Source organism: Nycticebus coucang, chromosome 4, assembly GCF_027406575.1.
Source record: "Nycticebus coucang isolate mNycCou1 chromosome 4, mNycCou1.pri, whole genome shotgun sequence".
Taxonomy (NCBI): domain Eukaryota; kingdom Metazoa; phylum Chordata; class Mammalia; order Primates; family Lorisidae; genus Nycticebus; species Nycticebus coucang.
The window spans coordinates 89,650,421-89,676,793 of record NC_069783.1 but is presented as its reverse complement, the minus strand read 5'-3'; the positions used below and the strand labels follow the sequence as shown (position 1 = coordinate 89,676,793).

The 26,373-nt window shown below is 40.6% G+C and overlaps 1 protein-coding gene across 1 annotated transcript in view; it reads left to right on the top strand.

The window, feature by feature from the left end:
* ACOXL (acyl-CoA oxidase like) overlaps positions 1 to 26,373 on the top strand; it is a 395,512-nt gene that overhangs the window by 168,883 nt on the left and 200,256 nt on the right. Inside the window, exon 11 of the mRNA XM_053588707.1 lies at positions 16,594 to 16,710. Within this exon, the coding sequence (XP_053444682.1) occupies positions 16,594 to 16,710 (117 nt within the window). The remainder of the gene's footprint in view (positions 1 to 16,593; positions 16,711 to 26,373) is intronic.

The window sequence follows — 26,373 nt, the reverse complement described above, 5'->3', positions numbered from 1 at the left end:
CCACCAAGAAACACCAAAGGGAACAGACCAAAAATATGAAAACAAAGCCACAACAAATGCTGCTTTCTGTAGATAGAAGACCAGAAATGAGACACCTACCAAGAGAGTAAACTTTTAGCCAATATGTTCTATTTTAGTCAAACTGTGGCCCCACTTCCCATCCATGCTAGCAAAAGCTGAGTAGAGAGCCTGGACTTCCGCCCTCCTCAGGCTGTACTGAGGTCCCTCACTAGAGTGGTGTTAGAGGAGGGCCAAGCAGGGAGCTGGAACTTGCATTCCCACTCTGCTAGATGGTAACAGGCCCTAGCCCCTGTGATTTCAGGAGACACCATGTGAGGAGCCAAAAAATCTACCTCTAACCTGGACACTGCTCCCACCTCCTGCTGTGAAGGTGTTAGAGGAGGCAAACTGGAGAGTTAAAGCCTTTATTGCCACCCAACAGTCACGACACTGCACACACTGCTGTGTCAGTGGAGACCACATGAGGAGCCAGAACTCTCAGCTCTTCCCAGCAGTAATAAGGAGTCCACCTCTACCACCTGGGTGTCCATGGAGGACAAATGGGGATCCTAGATGTCTCCCTTTGCCTGTCAGTAATGACTCCTTTCCCTACAACAATAGTTATCAGAGAAACCCAGATGTTTAAATAAGATCCAGAGTCTCACAATATGGCATGAAAATGTACATGTTTCAAATGAAAATTTACTCATCATGCAGTCTGGGAGGCCAAGGTAGGTGGATTGCTTGAGCTCAGGAGTTTGAGACCAGTCTGAGCAATAGTGAGACCCTGTCTCTACTAAAAATAGAAAAACTAACTGGTCATGGTGGCAGGTGCCTGTAGTCCCAGCTACTCAGGAGGCAGAGGCAAGAGGATCACCTGAGTCCAAGAGATTGAGGTTGCTATGAATGATGGTGCCATGGTACTCTACCCAGGGAGACAGAGAGTCTCAAAAAAAAAAAAATTACTCATTATATCAAGAATTAGAAAGATCTCATAATGAATGAAAAAAGATTATCAATAAATATGAACACCAAGATGGTAGAGATGTTAGAATAATCTGAAAAATATTTTTAAGCAACTATCAGAAAAATGCTTCAAGGAGAAATCAGAAACATTCTGAAACATGAAAAAATTGAAAATCTGAGCAAAAAATTTGAAAGCATAAATGAAGAAGTAGAAGATATAAAGAAGAACCAAATGGAAATTTTAGAATGGAAAAATACAAAAACTTAAAGAGGCTCTCTGGTCCTCCTGTTTGACAGACAGTCACATCTTCTCATGTAGCGCCAGGTGCACCCCTGAGATACCCTGGTTAAAGTGAAGGCTGGAATAAATGGCTTTGGCTGTATTGGGTGACTGGTCACCAGTGTTACTCTTAACTCTGGCCAAGTGGATATTGTCACCAGTAATGACCCCTTCACTGACCTGGACTACATGGTCTCCATGTTCCAGTATGATCCTACTTATGACAAGTTCCATGGCACAGTCACGGCTGTGAATGGGAAGCTTGTCATCAATGGAAATCACATAACCATCTTCTAGGAGCAAGATCCCACCAAAATCAAATGGGGTAAATCAGGTGCTGGTTACATTGTAGAGTCCACAGAAGTCTTCACCACCATGGAGAAGGCTGAGGCTCACCTAGAGGGGATTGCCAAAAGAGTCATCATCTCTGCCCCTTCTGTTGATGTCCCAATGTTTGTGATGGGTGTGAACCATGAGAAGTATAAAAACAACCTCACCATTGTCAGCAATGCCTCCTATACCACAAACTGCTTAGGCCTCCAGCCAAGATCATTCATGACAACTTCAGCATCATGGAGGGACTCAGGACCACAGTCCATGCCATAACTGCCACCTAGAAGACTGTGGATGGTATCTCTGAGAAGATGTGGCATGATGGCCAGGGGGGCTCTCCAAAACATCATCCCTGCCTTGACTGGTGCAGCCATAGCTGTGGGCAAGGTTATCCCCAGCTGAATGGAAAGCTCACTGGCATGGCCTTCTATGTCTGTTGATCATGGACCTGTCCTGCTATCTTGGGAAACCTACCAAATACAATCAAGAAGGTGGTGAAGCAGGCATTGGAGGGCCCCATCTGAGCATCCTGGGTCACATTGACCACCAGGTTGTCTTTTCCAACTTCATCAGTGATACCTACTCTTCCACCTTTGATCTGGAGCTGACATTGCCAGACCACTTTGTCAAGCTCATTGCCTGGTGAATTTGGTGACAATGAATTTGGCTACAGCAAAAGGGTAGTGGACCTATGTCCCACATAGCCTCCTTATGTCCCCCTGGACCACCAGCTCTAAGCCAGAGCATGAGAGGAAGAGAGAGGCCCTCGGCTGCTGTGATGTCCCTGCCTACTCAGTCTCTACCTCATTGAGAATCTACCATTGACACAGTTTTCATACCAGACCCCCTGAAGAATGGTAGGGGCTTAGGTAAACCCACTTTGTCATGTATCATCAATAAAGTTCTCTGTACTCTGCCAAAAAAAAAAAAAAAAAAAAATCCGAAGAAGCGTCTCAGTGGGTGTTGGAAAAATGTTCAAAGAAATAATGGCTGGAAACTTCCCAAATTTGGCAAAAGATGCCATTAATAGATTCAGAAACTGAGGAAATCCTAAATATGATAAACGCAAAGAAATTCATACCAACACAGATCATAGTGATACATCTGAAAATTGAGATAAAAAATCTTGATAATACCCTGTTTCCCTGAAAATAAGACATTGTCTTATTTTAAGGTGTGCTCCCAAAGATGCACTAGGTCTTATTTTCAGGGGACGTCTTATTGTTCCTGTAAGTAGGTCTTATTTTCGGAGGATGTCTTATTTTCGGGGAAACAGGGTAGTAGAGAGAGAAACAATTTGAATCACAGAAGATTTCTTATCAAAATCCTTAGAGGCCAAAAAGAAGTGGCATGACATTTTTCAAGAACTGAGAGAACTATCAAGCCAGAATTCTGTATCTAGCAAAAATGTTATTCAAGAGTGAAAAGGAAAGCAAAACAGTTTCAGATGAATGAAAATGAAAATTTATCACTAGCAGATTTATCCTGAAAGAATAGCTAAAGAAATTTCTCTAAATAGAAAGCAATAAAAGAAACTCAGAACAGCAGGAAGGAAAACACACTGAAAAAACACAGTTAAGCAAAAATAGAGATAAATATAATAGACTTTCCATTCCTTCTTGAGTTTTTAAAATTAGGTTTGACAGTAAGCAAAAGTTGTTACACAGCCTATTATGGTTCTAAATGAATTGAAGAAAATATTTAATACAATTTTACATGGGGAAGGGTAAAGGGACATAAGAGAGACAAATTTTCTTTTTTTTTTTTTAGGTTGGTGGAAAAAATAATTTTATTGAAATGGATTCTTTTTTTTCTTTTATTGTTAAATCATAGCTGTGTACATTAGTGCAATCAAGGGGTACAATGTGCTGGTTTCATATACAATCTGAAATATTCTCATCAAACTGTTCAACGTAGCCTTCATGGCATTTTCTTAGTTATTGTATATAGACATTTGTACTCTGCCTTTAGTAAGTTTTGCCTGTACCCATTCTAAGATGCACCGTAGGTGTGGCCCCACCCATTGCCCTCCCTTCAACCTAACCTCCCCCCTCCCTTCCCCTTCCTTGGCCCTTTCCTCATAGTCTTGTGCTATAGTTGGGTTATAGCCTTCATGTGAAAGCTATAATTTAGCTTCATAGTAGGGCTGAGTACATTGGATACATCTTCTTCCATTCCTGAGATACTTTGCTAAGAAAAATATGTTCCAGCTCCATCCATGTAAACATGAAAGAGGTAAAGTCTCTATCTTTCTTTAAGGCTGCATAATATTCCATGATATACATGTACCACAATTTGCTAGTCCATTCGTGGGTCGATGGGCACTTGGTCTTCTTTCATGACTTAGCAATTATGAATTGGGCTGCAATAAACATTCTGGTACAGATGTCTTTGTTATATTGTGATTTTTGGTCTTCTGGGTATAAACCTAGTAAAGGAATTATAGGATCAAATGGCAGGTCTATTTTTAGGTCTCTAAGTATTCTCCAAACATCCTTCCAGAATGGTATTGGCACAAAAACAGAGAAGTAGATGTCTGGAACAGAATTGAGAACTAAGAGATGAATTCAGCTACTTACCATTATTTGATCTTTGCCAAGCCAACTAAAAACATTCAGTGGGGAAAAGATTCCCTATTTAACAAATGGTGCTGGGTGAACTGGCTGGCAACCTGTAGAAGATTGAAACTGGACCCAAACCTTTCACCATTAACTAAGATAGACTCTCACTGGATAAAAGATTTAAACTTAAGACATGAAACTATAAAAATATTTGAAGAAAGTGCAGGGAAAACTCCTGAAGGAATCCACCTGGGTGAATATTTTATGAGAAGGACTCCCCAGGCAATTGAAGCAGTATCAAAAATACACTACTGGGACCTGATCAAACTAAAAAGCTTCTGCACAGCCAAGAACATAGTAAGTAAAGCAAGCAGACAGCTCTCAGAATGGGAGACAATATTTGCAAGTTATACCTCTGATAAAGGTCTAATAACCAGAATCCACAGAGAACTCAAACGTATCAGCAAGAAAAGAACACGTGATCCCATCTCAGGGTGGGCAAGGAACTTGAAGAGAAACTTCTCTAAAGAAGACAGACACACGATCTACAAACACATGAAAAGAAGGTCATAATCCTTAATCATCAGAGAAATGCAAATCAAAACTACTTTGAGATACCACCTAACCCCAGTAAGAGTAGCCCACCTAACAAAATCCCAAAACCAGAGATGTTGGCGTGGATGTGGGGAAAAGGGCACATTTCTACACTGCTGGTGGGAGAGACAAATTTTCTATATTTCATTTGAACTGGTAAAATTCTGACACAAGTAAGATGAGATGAGTTATATATGGACTAATGTAATACCTACAGCAATCACTAAGAACACTATACAAACCCTATAGACACCTCAAAATGGAATTTTTAAAAATGTTCAAGTAACCTAAAGGAAGGCAAGAAAAATAAATCAGAGAAATGAAAAAACAGAGCAATTTTTAAAAGTCAGACTTAAGCCCTAACATATCAATAATTAACTATAAATAGCCAAATAATTCAGTTAAAAAACAAAGCTTGACAAAGTGGATTAAAAAACATGACTGAACTCTATGCTGTCCACAGAAAACTCACTTAAATATAGCACCATAAGACAGTCGAACGTAGGCTTGGCGCCCGTAGTACAGTTGTTATGGCAACAGCTACATATACCGAGGTTCAAACCCAGCCTAGGCCAGCTAAAAAAAAAATAACAATGACAACTGCAACAAAAAATAGCTGGGCATTGTGACAGCAACTTGGGAGGCTGAGGCAAGAGAATGCTTAAGCCCAGGAGTTTGAGGTTGCTGTGAGGTGTGACACCACAGCACAGCACTCTACCGAGAGTGACATAGTGAGACTCTGTCTCAAAAAATAAAAATAAAAAGAAGGTTTAATATATGTATTATAAAATACAGCAGAATGTAAAATATGTGAAGTAAAAACTAATAGAACTGAAAGGAGAAATAGACTAACCCACAATTATAGTAGGATACTTCAATATTCATCTCTCAACAGTTGGAAGAACAACTGAACAGAAAATCAGTTTAGATAGAGAAAAACTCAACACCATCAACCAATAGAATCTAACTGATATTTATAGAACACTCCATACAACAAAAGCAGGGCGTGCATTCTTTTTAAGTGCTCATCTGACATTACCAATATAGACCATATCCTATGCTATTAAAAAACTACAACAAATTTTTAAATATTGAAGTTATACTGAGTGAGTTCTCTGACCACAGTGTATTTAAACTAGTCATATGTGACAAAGGTAACAGGAAAAAACACTTGCAAACTAAACAGCACATTTTTATTAGTAAATAATCCATAGTAAAAAGAGGAACTCTTCAGCAAAATTTAAAAAAATACACTAAATTGGATAGAATTGAAAATACAATATATGAAAAATTGAGGGACACAGCTAATAAGAGGAACTTGACATACGTAGTGAAAAATTAGAAAATAGGAAAAGTCACAAGCCAATATTTAAGCTTTCATCTCAAGAACTCTCTTAGTCTATTTTGTGCTGCTATAACAGAATACCACAGACTGGGTGACTTATAAAGAACAGAAATTTATATCTCATCTGGAGGCTGGAAAGACCCAGATCAAGGCTCTGGCATCTTGTTAAGGCCCTCCTCTGTGTCCTCCAGAGGGAAGGAATGCTATATCCTCACATGGTAGGAGACAGAAGGGCAAGAAAGTGCCCTCTAAGAAGCCTTTCACAACAGCATTAATCTGTCATGAGGACACAGTCTAACACCTCCTGTTAGTCCCCACTTCCCAACACTGTTGCCTTGGGGATTACATTTCTAACACAAGAATTTTGAGGGTATATATTCAAACCATAGCAAGAACCTAGAAAAGCAAGAAGAAAATAAGCTAAACGAAATGAAATAACAGGGATAAGAGCAGAAGTAAATGAAACTGAAACAGAGCAATAGAAAATATCAATGACCAAAGAGCTGGTTCTTCGAAAAAGCTAATAAAATTGGCAACCTTCCAGTAAGGCTGTTGAAGAAAAAAAAAAAAACAATGACCACAAATTACTAATATTGGGAAGGACATGGGATATTACTACAGACACTGAGAATAGCAAAATGGTAGTAATAGAATCTAGAAACAACTCTGTAAACATAAATCCGAACACTTAGATGAAATGGACTAGTTCTTCAATAAACACAAAATACCACAACTCACACACATTGTGTAAGATAATTTGACTAACTTTCTAATTACTAAGGAGTTGACCCCATAATCTTAAGATGTTTAAGAAAATCTCTGGGCCAGATGTTTTCAGTGGAAAATTCTACCAAACATTTAAAGAGAATTAGCCATAGTGCTATACAGCCTTTTTAGAAACAGAAGTGGAAGGAACAATTTCCAGTTCATTTTTTGAAGATAGCAATATACTCATCCCCAAACCAAATAAAGACAATATAATAAAAGAAAAATGTAGAACGATATCCCTTATGAATATAGACATGAAAGTCCTTAACAAAATATTAGGAAATTCAATTTAGCAATATATAAAAAGAGTTATATAAATCATGACCAAGTGGGATTTATGCCAGGAATGCAATGCTGGTTTAATACTTAAAAATCAACCAGTGTAATCTATATTAACATACTAAAGAAGAAAATTTCATATCAGTTGATACAGAAAAGGCATTTGAAAAACTCAACATTCATTAATGATAAAAATGCTCATTCATAAAATTAAATAGGTATATCCTCAGATAAAGAGCATCTACAAAAAATGTATTTAATGGTGAAAGACTGAATGCTTTCCCCCTATGGTTATGAATTAGGCAACGGTATATGTTCTTATTACTTCTCTTCAACATAGTGCTGGAAGTTGTAGCCAGTGCAATAAGGCAAGAAAAGGAAATAAAAATCATATAGATTGGAAAAGGACTTATAAAACTGTTTCTATATTCAGAAATAAGGACTTATAAAACTGTTTCTATATTCTATTCAGGTGAATATATGGAGAATATCCTAAGATATTTACAAAAATGCTTAAAACTGAGTCGAGCAAGGTTACAGGATGCAAAAATGAACATACAAAAATCAATGTATTTTTACATACTAGCAATGAACATAAGGGTACCAGAATTAAAAATATACAATTTTGCACACAAACTTTATGGTCACCTTGTATAATACCATTTACAACTGCTTACAAAAATTGAAATGCAAATTTAACAAAACATGTGTAAGACATATATACTGAAAGGAATACGATACTTATGAAAGAAATCAAAGAGGACCTAAATAAATGGAGAGATGTACTATGATTCTGGGTTGAAAGACTCTGCTGTTGTTTTAAGGGCATTTACCTTTGAGGCTGTGGATTGAGAGGGGAAGTGGAGGTTGAAGCCAGCCCTTAAGCCTCTTGGACAGTTCCCATTACCAAGAGGAGTCTAAAGTTAACCTGAAGCATTAAGTCATGGATGTACCTCTGAAGGGCACTTTTTTACTTGACATTTGTCTAACAATGCTCAAACGCAGTGATGGGAACCTGGAGAATGCTGAGGTCCCACATTTGTCACCTTCCTTTCATTGGTCACACGTAGTGTTCAGGCTTTGTGTTTCTAGCAGGTTCTGGCTAGCTGTTGCAGCAGGCTGGACATACATAGACCGCGCACCTGCCAGAGAATGGAGAGGAAAGAGTAGGGAAAGCCTGGCTCCTAAAGGCACTGGCCCTCTTGCTTCCTCATTCTATTGGCTGAGGTGTTGGGGCTTCTGCAAGATCTCTCCAGTGGTGCTGATGATGGAAGATGTTTCTCCATAGAATTTTTTAAAATATGAAAATAATTCAGTGGTGAAATTATTAGCCTGCCCCAGGCAATCTTAGCTATAATTTATGACTCCATGTCTCCCATTATAATTTTGTTTTGCATTCATTAGTATACAATTTTAAAAAACTCACGAAATCACAGTTCTGACGACTAACATTAACCACTGTGTCAGTCACAGATATTGCTGAGGCTGTAATTCTGAGAAGGGAGTTAATTTCCCTTGTGTGGGAACCATCTGAATAACATTCAGATTCCGCTCTAGGGCTGGCAGACTGAATCTGGAAAGAACCTGCTGCTTCTGTGGTAACAGGATGTCTGAGAGGCTCTGTCCATACCGCCTTCTGTGGCTTTGTTTTGCCCACTTTGTCTCTACCTGGGATTTGGGAAGAGGAAAATTGATTGATGTTTGGGGAATACATAAAAGAGGCAGATGCTGTTAGAAAGCTTTGCAACACTTTTTTCTAACATTGGTAGACATAGCTTGCTCTCATCTCTCGCAACAATTTCATTATCTTTAAGCTTGGGTGGAAGAGACTTTGCTCTGAAACTCTTTTTACAACAGTTTTAGTGATGCTAAGTCAGATAATACTTTGTTTAGGTCAAGGAAAAAACGATTGCTTTTATGAGGAAAATTTAAAATGGCTTTTCTACCTCAAGGATGAGTAGAGTGGTGGTTAACATTAGGGACTCAGGGAGTGATGGCAATAACTGTGATGGTGATTCCTGCCATGCCCTGAACGCTTGCTGTCTGTGAGGCATGGTGTTATACCTCACTTAGTCCTAAGGTCATTATCAGCCCCTATTTATAGCTGAGGAATCCAGGGCGCAGACAGTTTGTATAACTTGCCCAAGATACATGTAACACACTGGCAGGTGTTAGGGTCTGTGTGCAAACCAGGTGTGTTTGATCCACACCCTGAGTTTTTAACCATTCTGCCTCCCCTCTTGTGATACAGGTGGGGACATTATGGTAACCTGGTCCCAGGATGGTCTCCCACAGGCAGCATGAGGCAGCAGAGAGGACAATAACAAACTCAGTAGAGAGGCAGCCAGGTTCCTTGGTGTTTATTTTAAATATGGGTGAAACATAGCATGATGGGTTAGACCCACTCTAATTGAGCCCTTAAAGAATAAGCTGGAATTGGGCAATCTGAGATCCAGGTGAACCCTACTGGTCCTTGTCAGTCAGAGCTGTAACATTGGCTGGGAATGACCCACTCAGTAGAAATTTGCAGATGGTGCTGCAGGTTACTCTGTGTTGTATTATCTCTTACCTAAAGGGCTTCTGGAGGCTCTACCTGGGTCCTTCATCAGCTCGGTGGCGAAGTGACCTGATCCTACTAACCTGTGCATTTGTAGCCTGCTCCATTCAGCAGCGCCCTTGCTGTGCTAATGGATGGGTAGATGGTCTTTGCAGTCTTGCGTAGTACAATGTCAGTCCCTGCTGAACACTGGCCATGACTTTAGACCTATGGGCTTGTTGTTGTTGGTAGGGGTGGAAACTTTATATTTCTAGGGTTTTGATTTGGCATGAACTTTGAGAAAGGAAAATAAGGAATGGCAAGGGCTTTTTCTCTAAAGGGTTGTATTCTCTGGCTAGCAAACATGGTCTCTAATGTCTGTATTTGGAGGTTTGGGGGTGGGAGGCTGTCCCTGCTCTCAATGTAGATTTTGTGACTTTGACACCAAAGCAACAAACTCTGATTTTGTTCCATATCTGAAATATTCCCGTGTTTAAAATTGTTATTGTCATAAAACTCATCATAACCATTGTGGGTCATCTATTCTGTCCTTATGTGGCTAGGGTGATCAGCTGCTGAGGAGGGAAAAAAGGGGTTTGGAAGGTGCAAAAGTTATGTGTTGGGATCTCTACAGGTTATGAAGAGTACTTTGAGAACTCTATTTGATCCCAGTAAGCCTTCTATTAAAGAAGTATTTGTGTATATAACACACACAGGCATACACTACCCCCCCCAGCCCCCCCAATTTTCATCTCCTCTACAGATGGACTGAAAGTTGCCCACTGTGAGAATTGACACCTAAAACTTGCTGGACACGAAATGTTGAGGCTATTGTTTCAATGGAAGATTGCTCAGAGCAATCTTGCTCAGGGCAAAGTATTAAATGTTCAGTTTAAAAACAAACAAACAAAAACCAGCCAGAGTTGTGTGCAGCCTTGCCCCTCCCATGATCCCAGGCTGGATCTCCGAGTGGGGTCAACTGGGGTTGGGTTCCGAGAGGCTTGGGGATGAGCATCAGGGTGTCTGACTCTCACATATTACTTGACAATAAGGAGCCAGATTTTTGCATCCTTGGGCCAAATCTTCCAGGTTAAGCCAGTGGTATTAAAATGTCCTGCTTTGTAAAAATATTTGCTCTCTGAATATTTATGTCCAGGAGTGCCTCAAAGGAGGGAGATAAACAGGGACAGATAGGCTATGGGCTCTCCGAGAGGTTGGAGAGTTCCCACGGGCCACTGGAAATAGAGTACCATGGCTCCCTTGAACCCAGCCTGTGGCCTGATTGTTAATGAAGGAAGGCAGCCACAGAGGAATGGGCCCCGGCTCCAAGAAGGAACTGTGCTTTTGTGTGCAAAAGTCAGCACCTTGGCAGTGAAGGAGAAGAGTTTCTTCTCTTCCCTCTGGCTGCGGGGGCCTGCAAACCAGCTTGCGCCCCAGGATGTCTGAGATTCAAGGGCAGAGGCTCAGCCTGGAGCCCGCTCCTTCTGATTTGGCTGCCATCCACAGCAGACTGATGCCATGATGCTGCAGAGCGAGAACATGTGAAGTAATTATCTTTTTAGTAGGTCACTTGCCTCCTTTGGGAGAAGAGACTAGAGGGAGAGCAGGGAAGGCGAGCGCAGCCCCCTCGAGGCTGTGCCTGCAGTAGCTGCCTTGGTGATTAATAGCTATGTCACATCCCACGAAAGTTGCTTTAAGCAGCCATGTTCAAAATTGAGTGGGCATGAAATAAAACAACCCCAAATAAATGTTTCCTCTATTCCTTAGGAGTTGCTATAATCCAGACATAGCTTTTCAAATATCTAATTTTAAATGGCATCGTTCATCGCACTCTCCGAACCCTGGCTTATTTTCGAGTGGATATTGTTCTATGTACACATACTGCTTTTTGTTAAAGACCATGAGAAAAATTTGAGCTAAATGACTTCAGGTGTTTTTTTTTTTGTTTGTTTCTTTTTTCGGTGCTAAAATAAAAATTATGCTTACAAAGAAAAATATAGACTTTAAATGTGTTTTTAAAGAAAAATAGGAACCCAGTGTAGGAAAAGGACAGGAAGCATCTTGTGTCGCCATAGATCAGTGGTTCTCAAGCTTGCTAATGCCGCGACCCTTTAATACAGTTCGTGTGGGTTGTGACCCACAGGTTGAGAACCACTGGTATGGATCATAAACCGGAGCAATGAGAATACCTGGCAGGAGTAGTTGCTGGTCAGCTGCAGGATTACTGCCCCGTGAGCTGTGTTCAGGGAAGCATGCCAGGACGCTGGCAGACAGAGGCAGAGGCCATCCTGGACTGCCGAGGCCCTTGGTATAGTCAGCAGGGCCTGGGAGCATAAGCAAGAGGATGATCATGGTATAGCAGGGCGTGATCCTGTACAGGCTAAGCCCTCTTAGACCCTGATGTTGAGGCCTTTTTCTCTGCCGCCTCTGCTGCAGCTGGGCTGCCAGCTTGGGGCTCATGGTGGCAGTCACAGGGCTGACCTCTGGCTGTGTCTCCAGGTAGAAAAGCATCATTAGCCCTTAGTGTCAGGTTTCCCCTGGGAGAAGCTGGAGAGCACATCTGATGGGTGACAAGCCAGGGTAAACACCCTGTTCAACGCTTTAGGGACCATCAGAGTCTTGGGCCAGAGGCAGGAGGGAAGGAGTTGGCCGGTGCCTGCCTTTTGCCTTTCCCACCTGGTTTCTTCTGGTCTCTGGTGGACAAAGGCAGTGATGGGGTGGGCTGTTGGGCATCAGGGGAGATTGTTGCCTTCCTCTTTCATCCTTGTTCTGACTGTCCCACTCCCACCCAGAGCTCTGATAGCTAAGAGTTGGGTGTGTTCAGCATTTAGTAACGTGCAAACACTCCAGAGAGAAGTGGGGTGAATGAGTGGAAGGGTTGGTGTGGAGCTGCTGAGAGTTGGCAGGACATTCATCTGCTGTCCTTTCCTGGGTGCTGACCCCAGCAAGGCTGGGGCACCTGGAGCAGGCTTTCTCTTAGCCAGCTATGAGTCCAACCACAGGCACTGTTTGAAAATGCAGCTTTTATGACTACCAAGGTGTGGTGGGACCAAGAGATCAGGAGGCAGCAGCCATTGGAAAGATAGTTTGTTGTTCACAGCTTCCAAGAGGAGGGGCACGTCATGCCAGGCAGAGCCGTACAGGGCCACCAGGGAAGCTCCAGGGTAGTCAGAGGCAGAAGTGAGCAGAAAATGTGGGTGTGAGCCTTTATTGTGGTTTCCACAGGGAGGTACGGGTGAAGCAGGTCGCGGGTTTAGGACTGGCTAGGGCTGTCCTGAGTTGTTTGATGCCTGCCCTGAAGAGGTTAGGGCAGGGTATAGGGGCCCTCAGTAGAAGAGCCAGATGAAGGACTTCTCTCAGCACAGTTGTGGGCTTGGATTGATTTGGTGGTATCTGAGAAATGCACTCAAAGGGGATTATTGGCTGTCTTCAGAGATTAACTCTCCTTAGGAACTGCCATCCCTCCAGAGTCAACAAGGCCCCCAGGTATGGAAATGTCAGAAGCACATGGTTTGTTGAATGTGCCAGCCTGAAAGGAACAGGTGCAGGGCCTCGTGGGAGGGAGAATATGAAATGCTTGGGCGTTCTGAGGAGAAGCGGCCTCTTGCTTTGGGTGGCTTGGTTCTGTTTGGTGTCTTCAGGAGTGTGCCAAGCAGAAGGGGAGGGCCAGAGAAGTCTCAGTGAGGGAGAGTGCTTTTGGCCGAGCCACCAAAAATGAGTCCAGTTAGACACTGTCCAGTTAGGCAGTGATGGGTGAGGTCGGCTGCAGGCAGAGTCCTCCTTAGACAGAGGCCCAGGATGGGAAGAGTATCTGAAGGGGCTTAGCGGGATAAATGCCTGGGACACTCAAGTGAGGCTGAAATGGGCTGTTGGCTGCCAAGTATGAGCTGGCTGGAGTGGTTTTGCACCATAGAATTCTCCCCGTAAATTCATAGACTCATGTAGAATGCCTGTGCTTGGCTGTTTATCATAGTCACAGAGCATAATTAACGGACTTGGATGCTGATGTAAATTTATTCTGGATGAAAAAAAATGCATCCTAACAGGGCTTGAAAACTCAGTGCCTTCCAGGCCAAGAGGTAATGCTGGTGAGTAGAGAAGGCTCTGGGGACCTCAGCGGACAGTGATGCCTGAACAAAAGGAGTTGGTGCCTCTGAGCTCTGGCAGATCCCTTCAGGGGACCGAGGTCCAGAGTTGTCCGATCTTCCTAGGGCTGGAAATTCAGGTTTTTGTGAAATCTCCTGATTTTTATGAAATTGCCTGGTAACTTGGCAGTGGATCAGGAGGAGGTAACTCCTTCCTGCATGACACTTTCCAGCTGGACCCTTGGTGGCCTCTTTCAACTCCACGTATGTCACCCCAATGGAGCTGTAAATGTCAAAGAGGAAATGGGCCTACAACACAGTGTGCCTATATTGGGGAAACCGAGGCACAACAGATCAGGCATCCAAAGGCCTTCCCTGCGGTCTCATGCAGGCCACCCTCTGTGCTGCGTCTGTGTTTTCTCATTTGCAAAACTCATCCCCTCCTGCGTTAATCCAGCAACTATCTAGCGTCTGCCGCCAAGGCTGAGACTTCCCTCCCAGAAACAGAAAACTTGGTGGGATGCTGTTCAAAACTGTATTTCTGTTGTAGTTATTTTTCAGCAAAACAAAAACTGAAAGGTTCTGTGATGGGTCTCTTATTTTGCTGTCACTGTGTGGGTGAAGAGCGCAGGAGGAAGTGCTGGGGGCTGGCGGGGGGGGGAGCACAGAGCTGTGCTCAGGGGTCATGCTGCACATGCTGCCTTGCCTGGGTCTTCTCCGTGTCCCTGGCTGTGAGCTCAGAGGCTGAGACTTGGCCTTCCTGACCCTGGAGACGCTCAGTGCCTAGTGCGATGCAGACACTGAGCAGACACACAGATGTGCCCTAGGGGAGTGAATTGCAAGTAGCTGTGTCTGGTTTTGGTAGATGACATTTTAGCCACAATGACCACAGGTACAGCTACATTATAACCACAGTATTTAACAGTGGAAGTTAAGAGAGCTGGACAAATGGAATCTATAAAATGACTACACTAACCAAAATACCATAGACTGGCTAGTGTAAACAACAGAAATTTATTTCTCACAGTTCTAGAGATTGCATATCCAAATCAAGGTGCTGCCAAATCCAGTGTCTGGTGACTCCTCCTGACTCGCAGGCGGCCCCCTCCTTGCTGTGTCCTTACATGGTCTTTTCTCACTGCGTGTGTGTGGAGAGAGTGGGATTCCTCTTCCTCTTCATGTAAGGTCACCAATCCTATCAGGTTAGGACCCCACCCTTGTGACCTCATTTAACCTTAATTACCTTCTAAAATCCCTGTCTCCAAATAATCACGTTGAGGATTAGGCTTTCAACATACAAATTTTAGGGGCACCTAAATTTCATATCAATTATCTAATGTTATGATGACATGGTTATTGGGTCCATGAAATTTTTTTTATCAGTTTCATCATGACTTTTAGCAAAAGCTGAGAGGTCTCCCTATAGACCGTCAGACCTCTTGCAGAATGCTGTGGTTGGGTGTACACTTGGATGGAGGGGAGGGCGTGGTGAAGGGCAGGGTGAGGTAGTGTCCCCAACAGTCCATGGGGCTGTTACCCTGTGCCTGGGGAAACATCTCACAGTTCATGCTCTTAGAAAACAAGCTTGTGCTCAAAGTGCTCACAAGTATAGTCCTTGCTTGTTATGTATATCCTCAGACCCACAAGATAAGGACAGGTTGTGAATCCTAGTTGCCTTACGCAGTAAAAAGATTATGGTGCTTTTTTTTTTTTGCAGTTTTTGGCCGGGGTCAGGTTTGAACCCGCAACCTCCAGCATTTGCGGCCGGCGCCCTATTCCTCTGAGCCACAGGGGCCACCCTATGATGCTTTTTTATTCATTACAGATAAAAACAGTATTAAAGTATATACTTATGTTTTAGAAAGTCTTTATCAAATATGCATACTTTTTAAAAAAACAATTATTCATTCTCCCCTCTTGCTTTGAGAGGTTGATGGATAACCTCATCCTGCTATGGTCTAAAGCACAGTTTGCTCTGTCCTTTCAATAATATAGGACTGTGCGTGCATGTATGTGCGTTCATGTGTACATGTGTGTGTGCACGCGTGTGTGAGGCGTTCTTTCATAAATCAACGTTAAGCTCAGAGCTATCCCCAAATAGGATACTGCCAAGAGCAAGATTATAGAGTATCATCGGGCTATATGGCGCAGTGAGTGACCTCTACAAGAGGCCTGGATTCTGCAAGATTTGTCCATGGGCATTGCCTGTGGGAACGATACCACAGCACTTCATAAATTACTCTGAGGAAAGCCTTGGTTCACCCGACATAGCTGCCTCCAAGTACAATCAATGCACCTGCTGTCTACATGGCACAGGGGTTTAAGGCAGGAGGCAGAGAATGCCTTTTCCCTGTAGAATTGCAAAGGGGTTTAGGTAGGTGGAAAGTAATGAGCTGCCTGTGAATCTGACAGGAGCACCAGGGTTAATGTCACCCTCCTTGTTGAGAATGTCCTTTTGAAATATGTTCTAGGGTATCGTTCCTGTCCTATTAATTATGTCACAATCTTAGTAAAGCTGAATAATTAATGATCGTAGGGCACTTGGAACTATAAAATGTCACGTAAATGTTAAGGAGTAAAAATTACTCTGTGTGTTAACTAGATCAGTTGCTTTAAAAATATTCCATGGTGGGAAGGTTAATATCGAGGAGAGCTAAAAGGCTTTCTGTCGGACTTGCTTCAGAAACTGTGGATGTCCTTTTTGTCTTAACCACAATTTAGGAGATTCAGGTTTCTGTATTCCAAAGCACTTCAAATGCAAATGGTTGGCTCTGGAAATGAAGTCACCTACTGGATTTTGGTGAAAATGTGTCTTTTGACATGTGAAAATGTGTCTTTCTCTCTAGCCGGAGGCAATTTGGGCCCAAAGCCAAGGAAGAGGTGAAGATCATTGAACACCAAATGCAGACCCTTCGGCTGATGCCTCACCTGGCTGCAGCCTTGGCTCTGACCTTCACCAGCAGGTGAGATGGCTCTTGGGGTTTGCTCCCTCAAGGTGAGTGTGATGCCCTGGCATGAATAAGGACTCAGAGGAGAGGCAGGTGTGGGGGACTTCATTTTATAACTATAATCAGGAATGAGTCTGTGGTTAAATCCAGTGCCCAGATTAAAAGTGAAGTCTGAATCTTCATAGTCTGTATGTCCAGGGGAATGGAATCCACAAAGAATTTGAGAAGACTTGAATCAACATTTATTTCTCCAGAGTTTCTAAAAGTAACAGACTGAACAATTAAAATTTACCTTCTGTTAAATAAAATTTACAGTAAAGTTTTCACAGGGAGGTAAAGGTGGGTGTATGTGGGTTGGGGGAGGAAGAAGTCAGGATATTGAATAAAATAGCAGTAAGTGTACATGGAAATTCCCATTTTACCACAGCCGTTCATCTGTGCCTCTCAGCTGTGCCTCCCCCAAAGTGCCATGTTGGGCAGTTGTCTGTCCTGTTATCATCACCCCTGCCTTCTAAGTATAAGAAACTTGGGGATTTGCCTAAGATCATAGGGCCCAGGGGAAGGTGAACTGGGAATGGAACTCTGAATTTTGGACCGTATCCTATATCCTGTCCTCCCTACATAAGCAATTCTATTTCTCAGTGTTAACTACAATACCGTATTTTCCCATGTATAAGGTACACTTAGGTTTTTGGCCCAAACTTTCAGGAAAAAAAGACCTTTCATTTATTTTTTTAATTCAAATTCAAACCTTAAAGTTTGCAGTGTATGAAAACTGTTTCAACATTTTCCAAGGGAGTTTCCAATAATTTTTGTCAAAATATCAGCTAGATGGCTAGCTTTTACCCAAAGTGCATGAAGAGAAATATGTTGTTCTTCATTGGCCAAAAATGCTTTCATTGCATGTTCATTATAAATTTAACTGAACTATTTAACATACTCCAAGATATTATTTTGCATATGGATATTGGTATCGATTCCTAGAGTTGTACTTTTAACTTATAAGCAGAAAAAAATAATTTAAAACATTTCTATAGATATGGAATTAGTACTGTTCATTTATAATGCACACCCTTATTTTACCCTCAAAAATTTTGGCAAAAGGCTTGGGGCCTGTAGTACAGTGGTCACGGCATCAGCCACATACACTGAGCCTGGTGGGTTTGAACCCAGCCCGAGCCAGCTAAGCAATAATGACACCTGCAACAGAAAAATAGCTGGGTGTTGTGGCAGGCACTTATCATCCCAGCTATTGGGGAGGCTGAGGCAAGAGAATTGCATAAGCCCAAGAGTTTGAGGTTGCTGTGAGCTATGACATCACGGCACTCTACCGAGGGAGACATAACTTCTCTGTCTCAAAAAAAAAAAAATTGGGCAAAAAAGTGTACATTAATGGGTATATTGTGTACTTCCTGTGTGAAGAAAACAACTACAAGTTCAACCTTAACCTTACAAAAGCAAATTATGTAACTTGATTGTATGTACCCTCCTATTAACCTGAAATAAAAATTTCCATAAACAGTCCCCCCAAATGTATTATATATGGCAAAATATTTTAAAAAGTATATATATATATGTGTGTGTGTATGTGTCTATGTACACTTTTTTTTTTTTTTGAGACAGAGTCTTACTCTGTCACCCTGGGTAGAGTGCCCTGGTGTCATAGCTCACAGTGACCTCCAACTCTTGGGCTTGAGCACACTTTTTGCTTCAGACTCCCACGTAGCTGAGACTATAGGTGTGAGCCACCACATCTGACCTGGTAATTAATATTTGAATAACTTAGAATTGGTGTGTGTTTGAAATTTAACATACTGATGGGTACGTTGGTGTCAGGGTTTATAACAAGATGGTAATTGGAGTGAGTAACCTGGCATATCTGGTGTGCTGCTGATTTATAGGTTGCCCAGCACTGCTGGCCTGGCTGGGCAGGGCTGGATGGGTGCACCACTGTTCTTACTACACATAACGCTGGCGAGTACAATGCTAGTATTTCATGGTGCATGAACTCTGAATCTTGCAGGTAATAACACTAAGATCAACCATGTCACCTCAAAGAAAAGTTAAAGCACTTACGTCCAACACCTGTTACTTAAAATGTTTCTGAATGGTTTTTGAGGTTTGATTTGCATTCAGTAAAATGCGTAGATTTTAATGTACAGTGCAATGAGTTTTGACACACATATACACTTGTGTAACTAACACTGAATCCAAATAGAAAACATTTCCATAACCCCAGAAAATTCCCTTGGTTCCCTTTGTGGCTGACCCCCTCACTGTCCCTTAGCAGAAACAACCAGTTTTATGATTTTATTCCCATAGGTTAGTTTTGCCTTGGGAAAAGCAAAACTAGTCTTAAACTTGATACAAATGGAATTACATGACGTGTTCTTTTGTGTCCAGTTTATTTCACTTAACATTATGTCTTGGTGTTCCTTGATGTTGTTAATAGTTTAATTTTTATTTCCAAGTAGTAGTATGAAATGAATAAACCACAACTGGTTTATCTGTTCTAGTTATGGACATTAGAATTATTTTCAGACCTTTAGCTACTATGAAAAAGCCAAAGTGAGTATTTTTGTACAAGTCTTTCAGTTTTCTTAGGGTGGATACTTACAGAGGACTTACTAGGTAATTTGTGTATGTGTATGTCTAACTTTACAAAAATTTTATAAAAACTTTTATAAAAACTTTATAAAAATTACTAGGTAATTTGTGTAAGTGTATGTCTAATTTTATAAAAAATTGTTAATTTTTCAGAGAGGTGGTACCATTTTACATTCCCTTAAGCAACGCAGGAGGGTTTCAGTTGTGTCACTCTGACCAACATTTATTATAGTTCTCTCTCAAGTACATCTGGACTAGTAGTTAATGAAGTGGTATCACACTGCAGTTTAAATTCACACTTACCAGGTGGCTAATGATGTTGAGCAATTTTCATGTGCACACTGGCCATTGTCTGTCTTTTGTGAAGGATCTGTTCACATCCCTTGCGTATTTTCCTAAATTGGGTTATCTATTTATTATTGGCTTGTAAGAGTTGTCTGTATATTCTAGAAGCAAATTTCTTTGCCAGATATACTCATTGAAAATACTGATGTCCTATCTAGGTTTTGCCTTTTCTTTTTTTTTTTTGAGAGGTAGTTTTAGTATATCGCCCTCGTAGAGTGCTGTAGCATCATAGCTCACAGCAACCTCAAACTCTTGGGCTTAAGCGATTCTCTTGCCTCAGCCTCCCAAGTAGCTGGGACTACAGGTGCCTGCCACAACACCCGGATATTTGTTGTTGTTGTTGTTGCAGTTGTCATTGTTATTTAGCAGGCCCAGGCCGGGCTCGAACCCTCTAGCTTTGGTGCATGTGGCTGGCACTATAACCACTGTGCTATGGTTGCTGAGCCGCCTTTCATTTTCCTAACAGTGGTTTTGGGAGTAGAAAATGTTAATATTGATGAAGTCTAATTTATCCTTTTTTGTTCCTTTATGGTTATTGCTTTCTCTGTCTTTTCTAAGACATCTTTATAATGACAGCTTTATAACAAGTCTTGACATCAGGTAGTATATCTTGTCTTACAGAAACAAAAAGAAATATAAGAGAATATTATGGGCAATGGTATGCCAAAAAATTAGATAACCTGTATGAAATGGATGAAGTCCTAGAAAGAAACAATTACCAAAAATTAATAAGGAATAAATAGAAAATCTGAATAAACCTATAACAAGTAAAGAGATTGGATTAATAATTTTAAAGTTTCCCACATGGAAAAGCCTAGGCCAAGATAGCTTTACGGGTGAATTCCACCTAACATTTAAATAAGGATAACAGTTTTTCATAAAATCTTCCAAAACACAGAAGAGGAGAAAACACTTCCCACCTTTTTCTTTGAGGCTAGTATTACTCAATACAAAAATGAGGCAAAGCCATAGGACGGGCTAAAGCCTCCACTGCTACCACCACATTGAGTAGCAGTGGCACGAGGGTATATCCTCTCTTGTTCTTGACTTTAGGAGGAAAGCAGTCAGGATTTTAGCATTAAGTATGAATGTTTACTGCAGAAGGTTTTTTTGGTTGTATTTTGTTCATTTTAACTATTTTATTTTAGTTTAGTTTATTTTTAGAGACAGAGCAGAGTCTCACTTTATTGCCCTCGTTAGAATGCCATAGTGTCACAGCTCTAGCAACCTCCAACTCCTGGGCTTAGCCCATTCTCTTGCCTCAGCCTCCGAATTAGCTGGGACTACAGGCGCCCGCCACAACGCCTGGCTATTTTTTTGTTGTTGTTGCTGCAGTTTGGCCGGGGCGGGGTTCGAACGCGCCACCCTTGGCAGATGGGGCCGGCTTCCTACCCACTGAGCCACAGGTGCTGCCCTGCTTTTATTTTTGTTTTGATGCCTTTCATGAGATTGAGAAAATTCCCTTCTACTTCTAGTTGGCTGAGCACTTTTTTCATAGATGTTTAAGATTTTTCTTCTTCATTCTCTTAGTGGAGTGAATTGCGTTGATTACTTTTAAAATTGAGCTAAATTTGCATTCTTTGAAATTCTTGGTCATACGCATTATGTTTTTGTATTAATGGATTTAATTGGCTAATATTTTGATAAGGATTTTTGTATCAATGTTCATGAGAAATATTGATTTATAATTTTCTTTCTTTGAAATTTCCTTGTAAGATTTTGATATCGTTCTTCTGGATAGATACCTAGTAATAGGACTGCAGGATCAAATGGTATGTCAACTTTTAGTTCTTTGAGGATTCTCCATACTTCTTTCCAAAAAGGTTGTGTTAGTTTGCAATCCCGCCAGCAGTGCAGAAGTACTCCCCTCTCTGCACGTCCACACCAGCATCTGCAGTTTTGGGACTTTGTGATGGGACCTAATCTTATTGGGGTTAGGTGATACTTCAGAATGGTTTTGATTTGCATTTCTTTGATGATTAAAGATGATGAACATTTTTTCATGTGTATGTTGGCTATTTGTCTGTCATCTTTGGAAAAGTTTCTGTTCAAGTCTTTTGCCCACTTATAGAGGGGGTTGTTTGCTCTTTTCTTATTGTTTAATTTGAATTCTCTGTAGATTCTAGTTACCAGGCATAACATGCACAAATCTTTTTCCCATTGAAGACTGTTTGGTTTGTTTATGCTACCCTTAGCTGTGCAAAAGCTTCTTTGCTTGATCAAATCTCAGTTATTTATTTTTGGTGTTGCTACAATTGCCAGGGTTGGGGTGGGGGGTCTTCCTCATAAAGTTTTTTCCCAGGCCAATATCTTCAAGTGTTTTCCCCACGCTCTCTTCTAGAATTATTTATTTATTTTTTTTAATCTCCGTACTCATGTTTTATGTACTTTATGTATCATCAATAGTTGCTTTTACTGGCAAAACCTAAAATATTTCCTTTTTTCTTTAATTAAATCATAGCTGTGTACATTAATGCGATCATGGGGCACCATACACTGGTTTTATAGACCGTTTGACACATTTTCATCATATTGGTTAACATAGCCTTCCTGGCATTTTCTTAGTTATTGTGTTAAGACATTTACATTCTACATTTACTAAGTTTCACGTATACCCTTGTAAGATGCACCACAGGTGTAATCCCACCAATCACCCTCCCTCTGCCCACCTCCCCCCACCATCCCCTCCCTTTTCCCCTTCCCCCTATTCTTACGTTATAACTGGGTTATAGCTTTCATGTGAAAAAATTAGTTTCATAGTAGGGCTGAGTACATTGGATACTTTTTCTTCCATTCTTGAGATACTTTACTAAGAAGAATATGTTCAAGCTCCATCCATGTAAACATGAAAGAGGTAAAGTATCCATCTTTCTTTAAGGCTGCATAATATTCCATGGTGTACATATACTACAATTTATTAATCCATTCGTGGATCGGAGGGCACTTGGGCTTTTTCCATGACTCAGCAATTATAAATTGGGCCGCAAATAAACATTCTGGTACAAATATCTTTGTTATAATGTGATTTTTGGTCTTCTGGGTATATACCTAGTAGAGGAATTATAGGATTGAATGGCAGGTCTATTTTTAGATCTCTAAGTATTCTCCAAACATCTTTCCAAAAGGAATGTATTAGTTTGCATTCCCACCAGCAGTGTAGAAGTGTTCCCTTTTCTCCACATCCATGCCAACATCTCTGGTCTTGGGATTTTGTGATATGGACTAATCTTACTGGAGTTAGATGATATCTCAAAGTAGTTTTAATTTGCATTTCTCTGAAGATTAAGGATGATGAGCATTTTCTCATATGCCTGTAGGCCGTGTGCCTGTTCTCTTCAGAGAAGTTTCTCTTCAAGTCCCTTGCCCAGCCTGCCATGGGATCATTTGTTCTTTTCTTGCTTATACGTTTGAGTTCTTTGTGGATTCTGGTTATTAAACCTTTGTTGGAGACATAACCTCCAAATATCTTCTCCCATTCTGAGTGCTGTTTGCTTGCTTTACTTACTGTGTTCTTGGCTGTGCAGAAGCTTTTTAGTTTGATCAGGTCCCAGTAGTGTATTTTTGGAGCTGCTTCACTTGCCTGGGGGGTCCTCCTCATAAAATACTTGCCCAGACCAATTTCTTCAAGGGTTTTCCCTGTACTCTTTTCTAGTATTTTTATAGTTTCATGTCTTAAGTTTAAATCTTTGATTCAGTGAGATTCTATCTTAGTTAATGGTGAAAGGTGTGGGTCCAGTTTCAGCCATCTACAGGTTGCCAGCCAGTTTACCCAGCACCATTTGTTAAATAGGGAATCTTTTCCCCACTAAATGTTTTTAATTGGCTTGTCAAAGATTAAATAACGGTAAGTAGCTGGGTTCATCTCTTGGTTCTCTATTCTGTTCCATACATCTACCTCTCTGTTTTTGTGCCAGTACCATGCTGTTGGATCACTTTCGATTTATAGTATAGGCTGAGGTTTGGTAGCATGATTCCTCCTGCTTTGTTGTTATTTCTGAGTAATGTCTTGGCTATTTGAGGTTTTTCCTGATTCCATGTAAAATGAAGTATTATTGTTTCAAGATCTTTAAAGTACAACAGCGGAGCTTTAATAGGGATTGCATTAAAATTGTATATTGCTTTGGATAGTATTTAACATTTTAACATTTTAAGAATGTTGATTCTTCCCAGCCATGAGCATGGTATGTTTTTCCATTTGTTAACATTTTCAGCTATTTCTTTTCTTAGAGTTTCATAGTTCTCTTTGTAGAGATCTTTCACGTCCTTTGTTAGACAAACTGCCAAATATTTCATCTTCTTTGGCACTACTGTGAATGGAGTAAGTCCTTAACTATTTTTTCAGCTTGACTATTGTTGATATATATAAAGGCTACCGATTTATGAATGTTGATTTTGTAACCTGAGATACTGCTATATTCCTTGATCACTTCTAAGAGTTTTGTAGTAGAATCCCTGGTGTTTTCCAGATATATAATCATATCATCTGCAAAGAGCAAAAGTTTGATCTCTTCTGACCCTACATTGATACCCTTGATCGCATTTTCTTCCCTAACTGCGATGGCTAAAACTTCCATTACAGTGTTAAAGAGCAGTGGAGACAATGGGCAAACTTGTCTGGTTCCTGATCTGAGTGGAAATGATTTAAATTTAACTCCATTCAATAGGATGTTGGTTGTGGGTTTGCTGTAGATGGCCTCTATCAGTTTAAGAAATGTCCCTTCTATACCAATTTTCTTAAGTGTTCTGATCATGAAGGGATGCTGGATATGGTCAAAGGCTTTTTCTGCATCAATTGAAAGAATCATACGGTCTTTGTTTTTTAATTTGTTTATGTGCTGAATTATATTTGTAGATTTTCATTTATTGAACCAGCTTGAGATCCTGGGATAAAACCGACTTGGTCATGATGTATAATTTGTTTGATGTGTTGCTGGACTCTGTTTGTTAGGATCTTGTTGAATATTTTTGCATCTATATTCATTAGTGATATTGGTCTATAATTTTCTTTTCTTGTTGGGTCTTTTCCTTGTTTGGGGATCAGGGTGATGTTTGCTTCATAGAACGTGTTGGGTAGTCTTCCTTCTTTTTCTATATTTTGGAACAGGTTGAGTAATATAGGTACTAGTTCCTCTTTAAAGGTTTGGCAGAATTCTGATGTGAAGCCATCTGGTCCCGTGCTTTTCTTTTTAGGGAGATTTAATACAGTTGATCTATTTCAGAACATGATATAAGCCTGTTCAACATTTCCACTTGATTCTGGCTAAGTCTTGGAAGGTGACGTGCTTCCAAGTATTTGTCAATTTCCTTCACATTTTTATATATCTGAGAATAAAGTTTCTTGTACTATTCATTAAGGATTTTTTGAATTTCTGAGGAGTCTATTGTTATTTCATCTTTGTCCTTTCTGATTGATAAAATTAGAGATTTTACTCTTTTTTTCCTGGTTAGGTTAGCCAAAGGTTTATCTATATTATTGACCTTTTCAAAAAACCAACTTTTGGATTTATTGATCTGTTGTATAATTCTTTTGTTTTCAGTGTCATTTAATTCTGCTCTAATTTTGGTTATTTCTTTTCTTCTACTGGGTTTGGGGTTGGAACGTTCTTCCTTTTCCAGTTGCTTGAGATGTCCCATTAAGTTGTTAACTTCCTCTCTTTCCATTCCCTTGAGGAAGGCTTGCCATGCTATAAATTTCCCTCGTAGGACTGCCTTTGCAGTATCCCAGAGGTTCTGATAATTCGTCTTCATTGTCATTTTGTTCCAAAAATTTGGCAATTTCATTCTTAATCTCATCTCTGACCCAGCTATCATTCAGCATAAGTTTATTTAACTTCCATGTTTTTGTATGAGTATGCAGATTCCTGTTGTTACTGAGTTCAACTTTTATTCCAAGGTGGTCCAAGAAGATGCAAGGAATAATTTCTATTCCTTTAAATTTACTGAGGTTAGACTTGTGACCTAAGATGTGATTGATTTTGGAGTATGTTCCGTGGGCTGATGAGAAGTATGTGTATTCAGTTTTGTGGGATGAAATGTTCTGTAGATGTCTGCTGAATCCAAATGTTGGATGGATAGGTTTAAATCTAAAATTTCTTTGCTCAGCTTCTTATTGGAGGATCGATCCAACACTGCCAAAGGAGTGTTGAAATCTCCAACTATTATGGAGCTGGAGGAAATCAAGTTGCTCATGTCTTTTAGAGTTTCTCTTATAAATTGAGGTGCATTCTGGTTGGGTGCATAAATATTAATAATTGAAATCTCATCATATTGAGTATTACCCTTAACAAATATGAAGGGACCATTCTTATCCTTCCTTAATTTGTTGGTTTAAAGCCTATTGTGTCTGCAAATAGAATTGCAACACCTGCTTTTTTCTGATTACCATTGTCTGAAATATGGACGACCATCCTTTCATCCTGAGTCTATTTTTATCTTTTAAGGTAAGATGCGATTTTTGTATGCGGCAAATATCTGGCCTGAGTTTTTGTATCCAATCAGCCAACATGTGCCACATTAGAGGACAGTTTAAGCCATTCACATTAATGGAGAATATTGATAAGTCTGATAAAATTTTGGGAATCGAGTTTTTCAAAAGTCCAGTGAACATTTTTAATCCTTTCGCCACTGTAGAAGTTGGAGTTTGATAAAAATTTCTGAGTGAATTTGCTTTTGTGGTATAGGATTGGGCTGGTCATTATGGAGGATAGGTCTGAGAATATCCTGAAG